Raw genomic sequence first — 21,372 nt, forward strand, 5'->3', positions numbered from 1 at the left:
AAAGCAACGTTTAAGATTTACATTCACCTTACCTGTAAACTGTGGTTGTTGGAGTGTTCACCTTCTCATTCAGGATGCGACATTTAAATTTATTGTACTACAAAAGAAAATATATTTATATACTATCACAAAAAAAGTCTAAGTGAAAAAGAGAAACCTTTTTCCAACAAGCACTGAATGGGCATCTACTTTGTTCTAGGTGCTGAGACATGGGACTGAAAGCGCCAGCAGTGTAGCGCTGCACTGCCACGGCCTGGAGCCACGGCCCGGAGCCACGGCCCGGAGCCACGGCCCGGAGCCACGGCCCGGAGCCACGGCCCGGAGCGCTGCACTGCCACGGCCTGGAGCCATGGCCCGGAGCCACGGCCTGGAGCGCTGCACTGCCACGGCCCGGAGCCACGGCCCGGAGCCACGGCCTGGAGCTACGAGCTGTGCAGCTACCGAGCACTTGAAATGCGACTAGACTGAACTGAGCTGCGCTGTGAGTATAAAACACACTGGATTTCAGAGGCATAGTGTGGAAAAAAGAATGCAAAATGCCTGTTTTTATACTGATTACATGTACAAGTGATTTTTTATATTGGGTTAAATAAAATATGGTGTTAAAATTAATTTCACTGTTCTTTACTTTTAAAATATGGCTATTAGAAAATTTAAAATTACATATGTGACTCAAACTTGTGGTTTGCATTACATTTCTATTGGGCAGCACTATTCTAGAAGATCCCAATTTTAACTACACTAAGTAAATAAATTCTGAGAAGGATACAGTGACATTATTAACTTGTATGAAAACAAAAATGAAATGTATATGAAGTGATCATATCATTGAATTTTTTAAATATTAGAAGAGACTTCTCCTTGCCATTCTGCTTTCATCGCTATTACCATGGTGCCAGGTACTTTTATATTAAATAACTACTTAAAGGAGGAAGTTGTTTGGGGGCGGGGGAGATTTGTGTGATTTAACTATTTCACACCTGTATGTTCTGATCAAATACTTTTCCTTCAGAAATGTTTAATTGGGTTAAGTTCTTAAGGGGAGCTGTAACTTTTACCAAAGACAAATCTATTTTTTAATTCAGATCCATAAAATAATATCACGCTTAGAACAAAAGATTCTGCTTTCTCTGATTATGTATAATTAAAAAAAAATTAGAAATACAGTTAAGGATATCGGTCATAACAATATAAAGAGAAAGTTGAAGTTTTACACAGGTATTCTAGGCTAAAATAAATAAATAAAAAAAAAAGAACAAAAAAATCCAAAGTAAAGAGAAAATGCCAGGATTTTCTATGGGTTATACATATTGTTGAATTTACTAGTCAGGATACTAACAATACTCAGAATTATACGCATACATATGAAAAGGATCCACTACATTCTCGTCTGCCTTAAAATTTTCCGGAAATAGTAAGGAAATGTCATAGCAAGTGACTAGCAGCAACCTCACGATAGTTTGCCAAACCGTCTGAAATGATTTTCTTTGGTGAGCAGCAGCCAATTATCTGGCCCCCCCGCCACCAAAAAAAAAATCAAAAAGCCAGTCTACATTAATTATTTTTAACATTCCTAGCAAAAGGTTTTCTTATTCTCAGAGTTTTCCCAAGTTACCTTGAACATTTCCAGGAGGGTCTCCTTGGCGACTTCTAATCTTTCAAAAGGCTGCTTTTCTTTTATGATAGCTCTGCATATGTTCTCCAGGGCTGACAACTCTGTGCTGGACACTGCTCTAAAAAGAAGGGCAAGTAGCAATTAAAATAGACTTTCCCAATATTAACCATGTGGCTTTTTGTGGATCTTTGTCCTGCAGCCTTTGTCACTAATTGGCACACTTTCTAAATTGAGGAATTTGGTGTTTTATTGTACCAGGATTTCAGAAAGACAAGTGTTCATCCACAGAGCAGATATTCCTATTTCTCAAAGAGGGAGACTGAGGCAGCAACTGACGGCAAGATCTGCCTAGTCTCCAAAAGGATCTCTGTCAGAGCTACGTTCTTCCCTGCAGTGAGGCCTACGATTTAAAAAACCCTCTTAGAATACTCTCCCATCTGTAAGCTACTTTGAGGCCTATTCTTCCATAGGGCCTCTTCTTACTCATACCTCACACATTTATTTGTTTTGTCCAAAAGCGTTGTATTGAATGCTTACTATGCCCCTACCCTCACAGACCATGAGCTGCAGGGCCTGGGTGCACTCCACAGGCAGTCCGGCCTCACTGCGGGCTAGCTCCCTGCTTCCTGCTCCCTCCACTCCAGCTCAGAGGCTTCTTTGCCCTTCCTCCAACAGCCATGCACATTCCTACCTGGAATGTCCTTCCCCTTGCTCCCTCCCTCCATTTTGGTCTCTGCTTAGATGTTTCTTTACCCTGTCCTGACTACCCTGCCCATCACAGTACACGCTCCCACACCTGGTTTATGTTTCTCTATAGTGCCCCTCACCATCCATGATAGATGGCTGTTCATTTGTTTACTGTCTGTCTTCCCTTAGCCAGACTGTAAGCTCCATGAGGATGGAGCACACAGTAGGGAGTCAAACGACCCTGTTGACCAAATCCGGGGGTGGTGGCCACAGGCAGCGAAGCTGGACAAGCATGTGAGTAGGACCGCCCAGGGCACTGGTTGCTCTGTCAGAAAGACCATTTACGCAGTGTGGAGGGGATATGTAAACGCAAAATGTGCCGAGCAGACTAGGCAGGAGATGTTATAGGTCTAAATTAAGGCAGAAGTAGAGAGGAGAGGAGGATGGGTGAACTGCTTAGGAAGTAACACTGGCAACACTGGATTAAATGGCTGGATGGGCTGTGGGTAAGAAACAGGGAGAAGGTAGAAGGACCCTCAGGTTCCAGCTGTGGTAGCAGGTGGTATCCTTAAGAGCTGTGAGGAACACAGGCCAGGAGGCTGGCTGGGGAGAGTGCCGGTGATTTCAATACAGACCTACGGAATGAAAGGCCTCTTCGAACCATCCCAGCCTGGTACTCAACTGCGTGAGGTGTTGCGTCAAGGTTGAGAGTGTCCTTAATTACCACAAAGCAGAACTGAACTAAGTGCTCTCTAGCAGCTAAATGTGATTTTGGTATTAATTAGTACCATGCTCTGGAGCCCCGGTGGCATAGTGGTTAAGAGCTCATCTACTAACCAAAAGGTCAGCAGTTCAACTCCACAAGCCACTCCTTGGAAACCCTATGGGGCAGTTCAACTCTGATCTATGGGGTTTCTGTGAGTAGGAATCGACTGGATGACAATAGGTTTCTTTTTTTTTTTTTTTTTTTTTAGGGCCATGCTCTAGGAAGTGACAGATTAGATAAATAGCATACATTTCCTTCTGGGGAAAAAAAGAAAACAATTTGAAAACTTACCCTTTAGTCTAAACTTATCAAAAATAATAATTTTCAGAGGGTTAACCAACCTATAATCACATTATGCATTATATATAGTCACTAAACTCATATGTAACGACTAAAAAACAATGAACTATGAGCACATGGATTCAGAAGTGAACATTTAAGTGTGTTACCTGTCTCCAATGAACATGTCATAATAAAATCCATTTTCAATGGGTGGACCATAGCACAAGTGGCCTCCATAGTACAATTCCATGGCCTCCCCGAGAACATGGGCACTGGAGTGCCAGTACACCTGCATGGCATGGGACAGAAAGGCCATTCACTACTAAGATCATGTCATGAAGATTATTAGAAAAATCACAAGATTAAGAAAGTGGATACATTTTAAGGGAATAAATGCCAAGACTGAAGGATAATATCAATCTGTAAGGTAAATCATCAATGGCCATAGAAGAGAATATTTCCTGAATCCTCCCTGGAATTCTACCAGACCTATTTGCTCAGTTCCAGTGTAAAACTGCTGTTACAAGAGTTGACAGTTCAAGCACAGTTACTAAGTCATTTCCTTCTGTGCATATTAACTGTGGGTGAAACAAAACCAAAATCCAGACCCGTTGCCACTGAGTCGATTCCAACTCACGGCTACCCCATGTGTTACAGAGTAGAACTGGACCATAGAATTTTCTTAGCTGTAATCTTTATGGAAGCAATTCATCAGGCCTTTCTTCTGCGGTGCCACTAGGTGGATTTGAACCACCAACCTTTAGGTCAGTTGTCGAGCACAAACCATTTGTACCACATAGGGATCTTGTGAGTGAACTAGACTGCGTGAAATCCTCAGCCATCTGCTCAGAATACAGAGCAAAGCAGCCCTGTGAAAACTAGATTTAGCCAGAGCAGTTGGAGAGTGGAGGAATGACAGAGGCCAATCCCCTCTTTTTTCTCCAGGGCAGCCTCTCTGAGCTGGATGTGCAGAGCCAAAGTAGCTACTTCTAACATCACTGACATCAACAATACTCACATCTACACAGCAGTCTGCATGTGCTAACCAGCACATGACTGTGGAATTTGGAAAGATGGCTTGGTGTCTTCGAGGAATGCCTGCCAGCTGCTTATCATGAGACCCCTGAGCAATATGTACATCATGTTAATTCAGTGGTATTGAAGGTGGACCATCAGGCCTACAAGTTCAGGAAGCTGATTTGGTTTTGAATTCATAAGGTATCAGTTGTTTATGGATAGACTCAAACTCACTAAAATCACCAAATAAACACAAGTGCCAATGGAACAAGATAAGCAAGTCCTCTGGCAGCACTTTCTTTCCCTTTATTAAAAATGGAACAGATTACAATTAGAAAACTGATTGATAAAATACGTCAGAGCACAGGGACTTACTGGCAGAGCAGACCATGTCCAGTCTTGCCCCCACAGCACTCAGGAATAGGATCTGCAAGCCGACTCAGACGGCCAGGCCTGGGGGCAGAGCCCCTCACCTGTGGATGCTGCCAGGATGGCAGGCAATGGCAACATGAGCCAAAATCTCCTCTTTGGTGCATTTTCCACACCTAAACACTTGTTGAGCCAAACACTGTGCTAGGTGCTGGGCACACAACAGTGAAGAAATATATAGTCACTGCCCTAGCGCAGCTGATGGCCTAGCAGGGGAGACAGGCAATAAACAAACCTATACCTATATGGTCATAAGACGAGAAGAGTATTTTTAAAGGAGATGAACAGGGCATGGTAATAAAGAATGGTGGGAGCGGGGCCAAGATGGCAGAGTAGTCAGATGCTTCCAGTGGTCCCTCTAACAACAAAGACCTGAAAAAACAAGTAAATCCATTATATATGACAATCTAGGATCCTTGAACATCAAAGGCAAAGTTGAGGAATCAGACTGAGCAGCAGGCGGAGGGAGAGACAGTTCAGAAGACAGAGAGAACCTGACCCAGCAGGAACCCACACCCCACGGGTTGGATCCACTGGTGAGACAAGCAGTAGCATTTGAGATGCATTTTCCACATCGGGAGAGACCAAGCACCTCCAGAATCAGCAAAAAGCGGTGTGCTCAGCAAAAGATATTTACTTGCATATAATCTACCACTCAGACCAAAAAAACATCCCTTTGGAAAAAACTCTCTCCCATTTAATAGACTCCTCCCTGCTCTGCACCAGGTTCTGAGCTGGCTTCAGTGATAGCCACTTTCTCTGGGCTGTAAGGAGGACTTGCCATGCATCCTGAGCCAACCTCCTGGCCATGCAAAAGGAACAAATTAACAAACAGGAAAAATAATCTGTCGACTCCCCTAAGCTGGGAACTCAGGGCAGAAACAGCTCCTATGCCTAGGTACAGGCATAAGTGGTCCAGAGATCTTGAATGCCTTTCGCCTCTGCACAGACCTGTGTGAGCCCATTTCAAGAGCGCAGACCCTCATTAGCCCAGAACAACGGGGTATATACCTGAAGTCTAACTTCAACTGTTTTAGCTATATGGTGGAGAGGTAGGTTCATGATGTTTGACACCACTCTGCCTATTAAGCAGCATCCTCACCTACCCATATGAGGGGCCTGAGGACTGGTGGCTTCACCCACACCACCTAAACACCTGTGACAGGGGTCCAAGGATAAGTGGTGCCTCCCAGTCCTTATAGCCAACAGCATTGGGTGCCCAGGGTCCAGCTGCAAAACCCATCCAACAACACACTCTAGGGAACAGGTACATGCTTTCCTCACAGACACTCAGGGACAGTTGTAAGCCCCCTGCCTTGCTCAGCGTGTGACCCCCCTACTGCAGCCAGATACCTGTGCCTACACCAATCACTCATCTAAGACTGTAAGTGTAAGCCTGCACCACACACCTGGCGACCAGCTACTGGACACCTGAGCTGAATCCATATTAGAAAAGTAAACGGACTCCTGGGCTGATATACCTAGCAACAGCTCTAACGACCTGGTGACAGCATGTTAGAGCCTCAAATGCACCAATAATCAAACTAGCTCACTCAAGCAGCCTATTTGGACATATCAGTACAAAATGAGAAGCTAAGACACAGTAAGCAAACACAAAATAAATAAATACAACAACGTATTAATGGTTCAGAGACAACGGTCAATATCAAATCACATAAAGAGGAAGACCACGATGACTTCAGCAAGCTCCCAAAACAAAGAATCAAGAAATCTTCCAGATGGAGAGAACTTCCTGGAATTGCCAGACATAGAATACAAAAAATTAATGTACAGAACTCTTCAAGAGATCACACAAATTGCAGAACAAGGCAAAGAACGCATAGACATAGCATTAGAGGAACTTAAGATTAGAGAACAGCATAATGACAAATTTAATAGGCTACAAGAATCCATAGAGAGACAGCAAACAGAAATCCAGAAGATTATAAAATTTCAGAATTAGACAACTCAATAGAAAGTCATAGGAGAAGAACTGAGGAAATGGGTGTCAGAATTAGTGACACCAAAATATTTGAGGAAAAATCAGATAAAAGAATTTTTAAAAAATGAAGAAACCCTAAGAATTATGTGGGACTGTATCAAAGGAAATAACCTATGAGTGATTGGAGTACCAGGACATGGGGAGATAACAGAAAATACAGACAGAATTGTTGAAGATTTGGTGGCAGAAGACTTCCCTGATATCATGAAAGATGAGAAGATATCTAAGATGCTCATCAAACCCCACATAAGGTAGATCCCAAAAGAAAGTCACCAAGACATATTATAATCAAACTTGCCAAAACGAAAGATAAAGAGAATTTTAAGAGTGGCTAGGGTTGTAGGGACAAAAAGTCACCTACAAAGGACACTCAATAAGACTAAGCTCGAACTACTCAGCAGAAACCATGCAGGCAAGAAGGCAATGGGATGACATATATAAAGTCTTGAAGGAAAAAAATTGCCAGCCAAGAATCATATATCCAGCAAAGCGGTCTCTCAAATATAAAGGTGAAATTAGGACATTTCCTGATAAAGAGAAGTTTAGGGAATTTGCAAAAAGCAAACCAAAATTACAAGAAATGCTAAAGGCAGTCCTCTGGTTAGAAAATCAATAACATCAGATAAGAACCCAAGACTAGAACACAGGACAGAGCAACCAGATATCAACGCAGATAGGGAAGTCACAAAAATAAATCAAAACTAAAATGCTCAAAACAGGGAAACAGAGACATCATTATGTAAAAGATGACAACATTAAATCAAAAAAGAAGAACTAAAAAATGGAGAGGAAGTCAAGACAATATGAAGAAATAAAAGATTGGTTTAAACTTAGAAAAACAGGGATAAATATTAAGGTAACCACAAAGGAAACTTACAATCCTACACATCAAAATAAAAAACAAGAAAAACATAAAGACTCAACAAAAACAAAATCAACAACAACGAATAAGAAGAAAAAATCTGTAAAGAAAAACAACACAGCACAGAAAATTAAGTGGAAAAAAGAAAATGTTAACACAAAAAAAAAAGACATCAAAATGAGAGCACTAAACTCATACCGATCAATAATTATGCTGAATGTAAATAGGCTTAAGGCACCAATAAAGACAGAGTGTGGCAGAATGGATAAAAAAAACACAATCCGTCTATACACTGCCTACAAGAGACACATCTTAGACTTAAACACACAAAGTAAAACTCAAACGATGGAAAAAATATATCAAGCAAACAACAATCAAAAAGGAGCAGGAGGGCAATGTTAATTTCAGACAAAATAGACTTTAAAGTAAAATCCGCCACAAAGGACAAGGAAGGACACTATATAATGCATAAAGGGTCAATATACCAGGAGGATATAACCATAATAAATATTTATGCACCCAAAGACAGGGCCCCAAAATACATAAAACAAACTCTAACAGCATTGAAAAGAGATAGACAACTCCACAATAATAGTAGATGACTTCAACACACCACTTTCGGTGAAGGACAGAACATCCAGAAAGAAGTTCAATAAAGACACGGAAGGTCTAAATGCCACAATCAATGACTTGATCTCATAGACATGTGCAGAACATTCCACCCAACAGCAGCCAAAACATTCTCCAGAATAGACCACATATTAGGCTATAAAGCAAGCCTTGACACATTTCAAAGTATCTTAATATTACTAAGCATCTTTTCTGACCATAAAGCCATAAAAGTAGAAATCAATAACAGGAAAAGCAAGAGGAAAAAAATCAAATGCATAGAAGAACAACACCTTGCTCAAAAACTACTGAGTTACAGAAGACACTAAGGATGGAATAAAGAATTTCATAGAATCAAATGAAAATGAAAACACATCCTACTAGAACCTTTGGGACACAACAAAAGCCGTGCTCAGAGGTCAATTTATAGTAATAAATGCACACATCCAAAAAGAATGGGACCCCAGACACCACTCACCAAAGTGGAACGCAGAATGTTTTCTTAATACACTTTGTTATGCCAGTTGACCTAGATGTCCCCTGAAACCATGGTCCCTAGACCCCTGCCCCTGCTACTCTGTCCCTCGAAGTGTTTGGTTGTATTCAGGAAACTCTTAGCTATTGGATTAGTCCAGTCGTGCTGACTTGTCCTATATTGTGTGTTGTCTTTCTCTTCACCTAAAATAATTCTTGTCTACTGTAAATAGGAATGGAAACCCTGGTGGTGTAGTGGTTAAGTGCTATGGCTGCCAACCAAAGGGTCGGCAGTTCGAATCCGCCAGGCGCTCCTTGGAAACTCTATGGGGCGGTTCTACTCTGTCCCATAGGGTCGCTGTGAGTCGGAATCGACTCGACGGCACTGGGGTGGGGTAAATAGGAAAACCCTGGTGACGTAGTGGTTAAGTGCTATGGATGCTAACCAAAGGGTCGGCAGTTCAAATCCGCCAAGAGCTCCTTAGAAACTCTATGGGGCAGTTCTACTCTGTCCTATAGGGTCGCTGGGAGTCGGAATCAACTCGACGGCACTGGGTTTGGGTTTTTTGGTTACTGTAAATACGATCATTTTTAAAAATAAAAGTGGAAATAGCGTGCTATATCAAGGAGACTTGAATTTTTTAGTAAAGAAAAAAGAAAAAAATCCTTTTACAAAATCATTAGTTTATTGTTCTGTAAATCTGAGTTTTCTAGATTAGCTTTTCTGTAGGGTTTCTTTTTCATGGGCATGCACTAAATATTCATAAATCGATTTATTTTCAAAATCATGTTCTATGTTCATAGTCACAGGAAAATGAAACAAAAGAACAAAAATTCTTTGTTTCTAAAACAAGCTTCAAGATCTTGGAAAAGTCATTTAACTTTTCTGAGGTTTGGCTGCCTCACCTCTAGAATGGGATGGAAATGGCACCTGTGTGACAGACGGGGCTATGACGGCTCAGTGAGACAATGCACCTATGTGGCTGGAACGGTGCCTGTCATACAACAAGCACTCACTAAGTGTTTACCACTTTGATCATTTTCATCAGCAACCACAAATATATAGGGAAGCCCTATAATGCAATGCCGGGTACCATGTTAGTATCATGACGGCAGAGGACACGTGGACTGGGCGCTCTAAAAAGACTGCCCACTCCAATAAACATTTTCTTTTTCATGAGCTCCGTGAACTCATGGAGGGGAGGAACTCCAGAGATGCTGAAGCCTCCACGGAATGTTAAATTTGGCAGTTCCCCATCCTCCGCCACCCCGACAGACTGACAGCGTTCAGCAGCACCTGTCCAAGCAGAGTCACGGAATGAATGATCCCTGGAGATACACCACAGCCAGCCAGCACGAGAAACGCAAGGACTGCTGACACTGAGGGGAGGCAGGGCTGGGGCCGACAGGGGAGTAAAGTGGACTGCCACGCTCAGTTCCGTCCCGTTTTATTTTCTTCCGCAACTTACACTATCTGAAATGGTCCCAGTGTTTGTTTTCTCGTTTACTCTTTCCTCCCACTGGGATGTTGTCTGTTTTGTCCACTGCAGAACCATGTCTGGCACCTGCATCCAGCGCTTTAGATTTCTCAGTTGGCCAGGTGAATAAATAAATAAATTTTTAAAGTCCAGGGATAACATGTGGGATGAAGTTAGGCGATGGTTGTTTAGGACTAGTCAGAAAAACACTAAATTACACGTAAGCTGTTTATTTCTTTTTAAATTGCTCCTTCTCCATCACTTTTCTTTCCAGTCATTTTTAAATGTGGCATTATTAATACTGTTTTCTTTAGCTGTTTAATGGCTATCATTTGAATATTTTAAACAGGAAAGTAATTACAATATGGTAGTTTGGATCAATATCTTAAGAAACTTACCATAAGCTTCACAATTAATAAGTACTAGTAAGTATTTAAAGGATATTTGAAACTTGATCATTTTTCTCTAGTTCTCCTACGCATATTAAATTATAAAGGAGATCCATTTTTAAGTTTATTAAAAATTTCATTTTCAAATACACACAGATTTAATAATCGAAATATCCTAACTCAAGAAAACAATCTTTTTAAGAAATCATAAATATGAGCTATTTCAACAACTAATATGTTTGTACGTTCTCACTTAACAACTATTAAATATGTATTAAACACCAACATACAAATTTAGGAGCCCTGGTGGCACAGTGGTTAAGAGCTCAGGCTGCTAACCAAAAGGTCAGCAGTTCAAATCAACCAGCTGCTCCTTGGAAACCCTGTGGGGCAGCTCTACTCTGTCCTGTAGGGTAACTATGAGTCAGATCTACTCAACGGCAACGGGTTTTTTTTTTTTTTTTAATACAAATTTAAATCTTGGAGGGCCACAAAACTCATCATTCTTGACTTCAATATGTAGGTTCTTACACAACATAGTTTAAAACATAAATACTCAGTTTGGTTTTTAAATACTTACAGCTTGGGCTTCCTCATTATCAAACATCAGCAGCTCTAGGGTAGAATCTCCTTCCAGTGGGCGGTCCAAGTCCCATAATTCTCCATTTACTTTGGCGATCACTGTGTTTTCAGCCAGTTCTTGACTAGCAAGAGAAAAGACACTTGGGGGTTACAATGATTCATTTAAAAAAAAAAGATTAAAATAATTTCCAGGGCTTTTTAAATGGATAAAAAGTACAAATGTAAACCAATAGGACAGATCTTTTTTATTTTGAAAACATCTATTTTAAGTACAAAAGTAATATGCGTTCATTGTAAAAAAAAAAAAAACTTGGAAAACAGAAAGCACAAAGAATAAAAAATCACACATAAAGACATTTTGGTACATGTCTTTTTGGTCTTTTTTCTATACCCCTCTCCCCGCCACCCACACACAACCTTTTTTTAAAAATATAGTTGCCAATATAATTTTATAGCCTGCTTTTTCACTGCCATGCCATCTGATAGTCTTCTAGAACAGTCTAGAAGCACTGTATTTATTAGCACAGCTTCCTGCGTTGCTCACTTGGGCTGACTTTGCGTTCTGCTCTCACAGAGCACACCTCACAGACATCTGTGTGCCCTCTGCATGCCCCCGGGACTGCTTTCTGAGAACGGTCCTCGGAAGTGGAATTGCCAGGCCAAAGGGCACGTGCCACATTTGAAAGACTTCCGATAAATATTGTCCAGTGTAACACTTCCATGTACTCGAAAAGATTTTTAAATCTTTGTGAATTTGATGTTGAGAATTGTTTTAATTTGATTTCTTTGGTTATTAATTTTAGTAAATGCTTACTGGCCATTTTTACTTTTATGAATGGTCCATGTCTTTTGCCTATTTTCTGTTGAGGTGCTAATCTTTTTCTTTCCTTTCTGTGTGTGTGTCTTTTAAATAACATTTATAGTTGTATAAAAACTACTGACAAATACAACATGTTAAGGGAAGAAACTTGGAAAGCCAGGAAAAAGTACAAAGAGAAAAAAATCACCCACAATTCTACCACCCACAGATTACTTTTAACATTTTGCTGTATGCCTTTCTACGTTTTTTGATAAATACATATATCAACATATAAAATTTTATAGGGTCATTTTGTATATATTATTTTGTAACCTACTCTTTAAACTTAGCAATATATCACCACATTTTCCCTAACAGTAGACAGATTTCTAAAACTACGTAATAGTTGTAGAGGAACCAAAACTTGTTTAACAAACCCACTGTTGCTGGGTATTTTGGTTACTTCTATTCTGTTTTTTTTTGGCTTTTTTGGAGGCAATTACAAATAATGCTACAATGAACATCACCTTAGTACCCAACAGGCTTTCTCAGGAAAAATTCTAGAAGCAAAACGTCTACGTCAGAAAATGTACTTTTAATTATTTTTTTCAGAATGTATTCCCAAATCTTCCTACCAGCAGCGTTCAAGATTACCTTTTCTCTAGGTTCTCATGATATTCCAAACACCAAACAAAACCCATTGCCATCAAGTCATTTCTGACTCATGGCAACACCATGTGTTACATGGTAGAACTGCTTCACAGGGTTTTCTTGGCCGTAATCTTTATGGGAGCAGATCACCAGGCCTTTCTTCCTTGGTGCCACTAGGTGGGTTCAAATTGCCAACCTTTAGGTTAGTGGTCGAGTACAAACCACTTGTGCCACCCAGGGAACTCACAATATTAAAAAAAAAAAAAAAAACCCCACTCCCATCAAGTCAATTCTGACTCATAGTGACCCTATGGAAACCCTGGTGGCACAGTGGTTAAGTGCTACCGCTGCTAACCAAAGGTTCGGCAGTTCACATCCACCAGGCACTCCTTAGGAACTCTATGGGGCAGTTCTACTCTGTCCTATAGGGTTGCTATGAGTCAGAATCTACTCGACGGCACTGGGTTTGTCTGGGTAGTGGACCCTATATCGACCCTAGAGGACAGAGTAGAACTACCCCATACAGTTTCCAAGGAACACCTGCTGGATGTGAACTGCTGACCTTTTGCTTGCCAGCTGTAGCTCTTAACCTCTATGCCACCAGGGTTTCCCTCATAATATTAGGTCCTATTAAATTATATCATTGTACAATGTGTTGTTTTAATTGTACTTCTTACACAGCAGTATATCACTGAGGTTGAGAACACACACTCTGGTGTCTGGACACCTGGGTTTAAACATGGGACAATTTACTCTGTCTCTAAGCCTTAGTTTTCTTATCTGTAAAATAGGGACCAGACCTTCCTTATATATTCATTTTAAGGATTAAATAAGATAATTCATGCAAAGCCCTTAATGATATGCTGTACTCACAATAAAAATGTTAGGTGGTGTTGTTATTAATGAAGTGGATGGAAGGAATTTTGGCCCCTAGATGACTGTATGGAGAAGTGCTGCCCTGCCAGTCTAGACTACTCACCTCCAGACTCTTCTGTGAGAAAGAGACTTCCATCGTGTTTAAGCCACTGAGTTTTTTGTGGTCTCTCTGTTGCAGAAGCTTAGCCTATACCTCAACTAATACAGAAATAAGGACCTGGAAGTGAGTAGCAAAAACAAAACAGGTGGCACTGACTTAGCAGATGGACAGTGCGTTACAAGGCAACAGATACTGAAGTGTGGGAAGCCAATAACCCCAACATGGCAAAACAAACCGTTTGGTAAAACTCGAAGCAAACCACATGCTTATGCTTATGGTGGCTGCAGGACATGAGGGAGCAGTTATAAAAAGGCAGAATGCTGGTACACACTGGTAATTCTTGTCGTTTTTAGCAAGTTCCAACATGAATAAGGTGACCTCAGTGAGAACTGTCCAGTTTGTAAGCAGAGATGGAAGGGGTAGTGCTTTGCTAAGGGAGGCTCCCTCTGCCTGGGGCCTGTGATCCCAGCTAAGAGTCCAGAAATGTGGGGCCATGCCAGATGGGAAAAGCAACCTCTGTCCCAAATAGCAGGACGAGTGCCCACAGCCTTTCTCAAAGGCCAGGAATACGGACAGACAATAGTGGCCCGTCCAACTACAGGGATTAGAGTCAGGGCGCTGCTCTCAACAACAAAACCGTTTCATATGATCTCAGTCCATTAAATTGAGGGAGAGCGGAATGAGTCAAGTACAAAAACCAATAAATAAAAGGGTAACACATCTCTGTCTAGAACAGTTCCTTAAGTGAGATTACTTTCACACGGAATTGATTATAAGGTAACACCCTGGAAGCCTACAATGGTTAAATGTTTGGGGGAACTGAATTGCCAAATTACGGGTCCAGCTTACAAATACCTGGGGTTGTCTGATCCTTAAAGAAGCCCTCAGTCTCTAAGTGTGCACCAGCAAGAACTGGACTGTGCAAACCTTACAGCCTCCAAGGAGGACAAACTCACCCACACTTCAAACAAGGGTGATGGACAAACTACGAATCTCCACCACAAGGAACAAATTCAGGGTCCCCAGATCACTGTAGACAAGTAAGCTGCTCCAGAGAACTAAGGGTGGCCAGATGGGCTGGCCCAAGAACTAACCACTGCCAGGCTGTGCCTCACAATCACTGCCGAGCAGGACTTGATGTCTCTGTATACCACTATGGAAACCCTGGTGGCACAGTGGTTAAGAGCTACAGCTGCTAACCAAAAGGTCAGCATTTTGAATCCACCAGGCTTTCCTTCGAAACTCTACAGGGCGGTTCTACTCTGTCCTATAGGGTCACTATGAGTCGGAATCAACTCGACGGCAACAGGTTTGGTTTTGGTTTTGGTATACCACTCTCTACTTGTCTACTCATTTGTTTGTAGCTGATGGGGTATTTTTCACATCACTCAAAAGCCCCGGGCTTTGGGCTGATGGGACCTGGAATTGTCTCACTTGGGGAGAGAAAAAAGGGTGCTCACACAGTAGCAAAAAGATGGAAACAACCTAGATCCCATCAATAGATGAATAGATAAATAAACTATGGTACATACACACAATGGAGTATTACTCAACCATAAAGAACAATGATGAATCTGTGAAGCATCTGATAACATGGATGAATCCGGAGGGCATTATGCTGAGTGAAATAAGTCAATCACAAAAGGACAAATATTGTAGACCACTACTGTAAAAACTCATGAAAAGGTTTACACACACAAAAAAAACAATCTTTGATGGTTACGAGGGAGGGGAGGGATGGGGATGGAAAAACTCTAAATAGACAAGTGGTAACTTTGGTGAAGCTTAAGACAGTACACGATAATGGGGAAGGCAGCACAATCTGTACAAGGCAAGATCATGGTAGCTCCAAAGACACATCCAAACTCCCTGAGGGGCGGAATTGCTGGGCTGAGGGCTGTGGGGACCATGGTCTTGGGGAACATCTAGCTAAATTGGCATAACATAGTTTAAAAAGAATATGTTCTACATTCTACTTTAGTGAGCATAGCGTCTGGGGTCTGAAAAGTCTGTGAGTGGCCATCTAAGATACTCCACTGGTCTCACCCCTTCGGGGACAAGGAAGAATGAAGAAAACTAAAGACATAAGGGAAAGATTAGTCCAAAGGACTAATGGACCACATCTACCATGGCCTCCATCAGACGGAGTCCAGTACAACTAGATGGTGCCTGGTTACCACCACTGACTGCTCTGACAGGGATCACAATAGAGGGTCCCAGACAGAGCTGGAGAAAAATGTAGAACAAAATTCTAACTCAAAAAAGAAAAGACCAGACTTGCTGGCCTGATAGAGACTGAAGAAACCCGGAGGGTATGGTCCCCAGACACCCTATCAGCTCAGTAATGAAGTCACTCCTGAAGTTCACTCTTCAGCCAAAGATTGGACAGGCCCATAAAACAAAACAAAACTAAAGGGGCACACCAGACCTGGGGCAAGGATTAGAAGGCAGCAGTGGACAGGAAAACTGGTAATAGGGAACCTAAGGCTGAGAAGGGAGAGTGCTGACATGTCGTAGGGTGGTTAACCGATGTCATAAAACAATATGTGTACTAACTGTTTAATGAGAAACCTGTTTGTTCTGAAAGTTTCATCTAAAGTACAACAAAAATAATTTTTTTAAAAAAGGAGTGCTCATAGATATCTGGATGGCCAGAGGGTGGACTGTGGCAGACTGGACACTGTCCCCTAAACCATTCTTCCTCTCTTCCAAGGTAAGGATGCTTTAACCGACCACATGGCTGGCCACCATGTGACTAAAGCTACATTTTCATACTCTCTCACAGCGAGGTGTGGCCAATTGACCAGATGTGAGCTCACAGTGTGTAAGTGAAACTGAACCATGCCACTATGCTTGGCCTGCCTCCTGGCAGGGCTATGGATGAAACCCAGCTTCTACCAGTAGACACAAACAAGCCCTACCTAGGGGATGGCAGATCAACAGACAGAAGAAACCTGGGTCCATAAATGACTGTATGGAGCAGAGATGTCCACCAGCCTGTCACCTCTACACTGTTCTGTGACAGAACTTGAATTTGATGTCTAACCTTATTTAAGCCACTGGATTTGAGCAGAAGTCCCTAGGCGGTGCAAGCAGTTAACATGCTCTGCTGCTAACTGAAAGGCTGAGGGTTCAAGTATACCCACAGGCATCTCGGAAGAAAGGCCTGGTAATCTACTTCTGAAAAATCAGCCATTAAAAACCCTACACAGTACAGTTCTACTCTGCCACAGATGGGGTTGCCAGGAATCACAGTCCACTAGCAGGGAACTGGTTTATTCCAGCAGTTTAGCCTAGCTCAGTGGTTCTTTAATTTCCATCGGAAGTCCCAGGAAAGTTCATAAACATAGCTGAGATGTCCTGGAGTGGGATAGGGCCCAAGAATCTGCTGTTCTAACAAGTTCCCAGGTGATACTGATGCTGTTGGTCCAGGAACCACACTTCAAGAACTACTGGCCTTACTAACACACAATCATTCATATTTCTTTCATGAACTGTTCCTTGCCCATTTTTTCTACTGAGGTATTTTCTTTGGATAAATGGCTGTGTGCAGAATTACTGGGTTCCAAGGGCTAAGGTTTATACATTTTTAAGGTTTTAAAAGTCTCAAAAAGACTGCACCTATTCATCTTCCCACTAGCAGTGCCCTTTCCCCATAGCTAAATCAATATTAAATATTTCTCATAAATCTTTGACAAATAGCTAAAACAATTATTTTAATTTGCCTTTCTAAAATTACCTTTTCCTTTGTTCAATTTTCCATCTTTTTCTTATTAATTTGAAAAAACACTTAGATAGCACCCATATGTTTAAGATAGATAGGATAGACAGACAGACAGGCAGATAGAACACTCAGTTGCTAACCAAAAGGTCAGCAGTTCAAACCTACCAGCCACTCTGTGGGAGAAAAGACCTGGAGATCTGTTCCTGTAAAGATTTCAGCTCAGGAAAACCCCATGGGGCAATTCTACTCTGTCAGATGGGGTCACAATGAGTAGGAATCGACTTTATGGCACACAACATACATATATACGTGTATGTATATATAACATGTATATATATGGAGTACTTTTTTTCCACATCCATCATTTCTCTTTCAAACCTGTTCTTTATATATACTTATTCTAGTATTTAATTTCCATGTAGTTCGAATCTGTCCATCTCTTCCTTAATGATTTCTACCTTATATGTTATGCTTGGAAACCCTGATGGCATAGTGGTTAAGAGCTACGGCTGGTAACCAAAAGGCTGGCAGCTCAAATCCACCAGGTACTCCTTGGAAACCATATGGGGCAGTTCTACTCTGTCCTATAGGGTCACTATGAGTCAGAATCGACTAGACAGCAATGGGTTTGGTGTTGAGGTTTTTTACGTTATGCTCAGAAAGGCCAGCCCTCCCTAAAAGCAGGAACAATGTCTATGCAATTAATCCTCAGTTAACCAAGGGAATGGGCTGTATAACACAATAAAGCTATATTTTTTTAACTTTATCCTGTACCCAGTCATTTCACTGGACCCTTATGTACTCTTACAGTTTTTCAGTTAATACTGTTGTCTTAATTCATTTCCTAAATCATTTTCAGGGCTTTCCGTTTGTTTAACACTTCTTTTTCTAACTGCCTGAGTTGAATTCTTAGTCTATTTTTACTCTTTCTTGTTCAATAATGAAAGCTTTCAACACTACAAATTTGCTTCTGATTTCCATCTGATTGGATGTGTTCCATGGATCTTCATACATACTCTCCCTTTTGTAAGTATTTCCTAAGAATTCTGCATTTGTTTTTATTTCCTTTTATCTGAGCTCTCTAGAAGACTTTTTTGTTTGTTTGTTTGAATTTCCAAGGCTTGTTTGTTTTGTTGTCCTTTAATCTGGTTACTGAGTTTGTAATAGATTTCATTTCAATCACAGAACATGAACTCTATCCTTTTGACATTTTACCAAAATTCTGGAGAGCCTAAACCATAACCACAAGTATACAGAGATCGGTAACTGCCACTAAGTCCACCTGCTATTATCCAGATATGTATAACCTTGTTTAGTTTTCACCTCTTGGATCTGTCAAAAACTGAGAAAGGCATGTTAACGTCCATCACTCTTGGGTTTCCGTAATTCTCTCCTTGTATTTCTGATTTGATGCTACATTTATTCAACACATAAAAGTTAGTGGCAAATAATCATAAAAGTCTGTGGCAATTTTACTGTTCAGCAATTTCTAAAATAAGCCTCACTACCCGATTCAATGATTCCTGTCCTAAAGCCTGCTGCCCAATAGCAATACCATGACCACTGCTTTTGTCTCACCTGATTTGCCTCATACTGCCCATTCTTTTAGTTTTGGACAGTTTTACTTTTAGATATTCTTGCAACCCCTCTGTTATTAAACTTGAGGATAGAGTTTTTAAACTGGTACTCTGTGGAAACCCATATGCTAGGTCCCAGTACCCAGTGCCGTCGAGTCGATTCCGACTCACATGCTAGGTGTACAACGAAAAACACTGTGCTTTTTATACACTAAGTTTATTTATGTGGCAGTTTTGACCTATATCTTCCTTATAAATGTATTTAATGCTAGGGATTTACAGTAGTCAAAGCAACATAACTTCGCTAACGTACATAATTTCCAGGAAGGTCAAAGTACTTATTCCAGGGCTGGTAGTAGCTCTAACACAGACAACTTCAATCTATAATGAGTAAGTACTTTTTTTTACCTTTCTAGAAGCATTTTATTTTTCAAAATACTTTTTACGTAGAGTATTTTATTTAATCTCTACAACCTCACGAGGTAAATGGGAAAACTATTATTATTCCCACCAAATATGTAAGAAAAGAGGGTTGGGAAACTTTTCGGATCCGTCCAAGTTGGTTCATAAAATGCCCATGGTTAGTTACTAGGGCAACAATGATGTAGAGTTAAGTTTCCTGACCCCTAGTCCAAAAAAAGACCCGTTAAAGCTCAGGAAAATTATTTGAAGAAGCGTAATGTGGTTGGTCAAGGGTCATGGATTTTTTTTCTCTACTATGTATTTTTACTAGAATTTTAAAATGTGGACCTTTGAAAGAAAAGATTATCTTCCGATAGCCAATTACTTAATTAGATGGCCTCTTTAGAAGCCCCACCCGTTAAACCCATTGCTATGGAGAAGCCAGAAGACAAAAATTAATTATATTTAATATTCAATTGAATAAGAAAAAAAAAAATTAGCAGTCCCTAAGAAAACATTTTCACCAGGCTGTGGTGCAGTTACTTAATACTAAGTATCTCCTCCAAACTACGGTTTACCTGATCTCGGTGGCCACTTGATAAGGGGTTGTTTTCCAAACTTGCCCTTCCACTGTTTTCCCATCAGCCATGCTTACTGTGATCCTGTTGCTTATACTCTCCTTTTTTTCACAAATGGCAAGTAAGAGCTGATGATCTTTATTCAATATTTCAAACAGCTTCAATCTTTCTTCAATGAAACCTGGTTGCTTTATCACCTGAAAAATCGTTAGAAGACAGTTAATATACACAGCCTACTTTCTTCTAGCTGCTTAGCTCTGTATCAGTTTCGTCCCTCACTGCCTTCTTAGCGGCCACAAGCTGTTCCCACTGTTTAGCCTCTGCTACTCTATTCACCGCCAGAGGACTCCTGTTTGCTTATCTGCTTCCTTCTTAGTTCTCCAGGCCCACCTCAAACCCACCTCTTCTGATTGTGACATTCCACTGCCATGAACTCATGGCAACCCCCATGTGTGTCAGAGTAGAACTGTGCTCCACAGGTTTACTGGAAATAGATCACCAGGCCTTCCTTGTGGGGTGCCTCTGGGCGGCTCTACTCCCAACCTTTCGTTAGCAGCTGAGCGTGTTACTTGCTTGCACCACCGAGGATCTCCACACCTGGACACAGAGTCACACAATTCAGCATTTATTTATATATAATCTTTCTTGTTCTCTAGTTGTTTCTGCTGTGGTTGCCGTAACTCCTCAACCTTTGAAGCCAGGTATTCCTCCTTTGTTCCTACCACAATGTTGATGCTCAATAAATACTTTCTGGTTGTTTACACACACACAAAAAGCAAAGTAACTAGTTTCTAAACACAAAAGAAGCAAAGGCTCTGCCATCTCAACCTAAATAGACCAAGGGGCACTTTAAATATAGTTGTGCAGGTAGCTTATCTCTAAGATGAGAAGACATCTTGGACCTAAGCTTTGCAAAGTTTTGCATATACTGTGGTCCAAGTAGTAATTTAATTACTAGTTATACTTGTATTAAAAATCCTTGGTAATTAACTTCATAAGCATGTTTAAAATTACTGGTAGTATTTTATATTATTCCCGTACCAATGGCTCACCTCAGTATTGGGCCCAATTTCCGCCTTCTTTTTAGCGTCCGTTTCTTGGCTTTGACGACTAGAAAGCTGATAGATAAAGGTAAATTATAAACAACTTTTACCAATGTCAAGAGAAAGGAACACATCTGAAACCTAAGGAGGGAGGGAGCCGTTGCCAACAGGCAGCAGTTCCCCAAGTTTAGAGGCTTTAGGCTGGCTCTCCTGTCACTTACAACCCATAATACGTTAGGCCTGTCTGGGGTTCAGTCCTTCCTGTCTGTACATTTCACACATTCCTGCTAAGTACATTTAATAGGTTTTGTCCTTTAAAGTTTTTCCTCTAAACTTTAAGCAAATAATGTCACTGACCTGCCATCAGAGACTTTAAATGTAACATTTGATAAAGAACTGAAAAACATCCTGCAGGCTGAAAACGACTTCA

At 41.0% G+C, this 21,372-nt stretch overlaps 1 protein-coding gene across 1 annotated transcript in view; it reads right to left on the reverse strand.

Moving 5' to 3' along the window:
- Positions 1 to 21,372, reverse strand: part of TARS3 (threonyl-tRNA synthetase 3) — a 103,993-nt gene that overhangs the window by 81,375 nt on the left and 1,246 nt on the right. The window contains exons 2-7 of the mRNA XM_049905777.1: positions 20,952 to 21,017; positions 19,900 to 20,096; positions 11,191 to 11,314; positions 3,518 to 3,639; positions 1,616 to 1,733; positions 33 to 97 (exon numbers count right to left, since the gene is read on the reverse strand). Of these exons, the coding sequence (XP_049761734.1) occupies positions 33 to 97; positions 1,616 to 1,733; positions 3,518 to 3,639; positions 11,191 to 11,314; positions 19,900 to 20,096; positions 20,952 to 21,017 (692 nt within the window). The remainder of the gene's footprint in view (positions 1 to 32; positions 98 to 1,615; positions 1,734 to 3,517; positions 3,640 to 11,190; positions 11,315 to 19,899; positions 20,097 to 20,951; positions 21,018 to 21,372) is intronic.

Source organism: Elephas maximus, chromosome 13 (assembly GCF_024166365.1).
Source record: "Elephas maximus indicus isolate mEleMax1 chromosome 13, mEleMax1 primary haplotype, whole genome shotgun sequence".
In the NCBI taxonomy this organism is placed as follows: Eukaryota; Metazoa; Chordata; class Mammalia; order Proboscidea; family Elephantidae; genus Elephas; species Elephas maximus.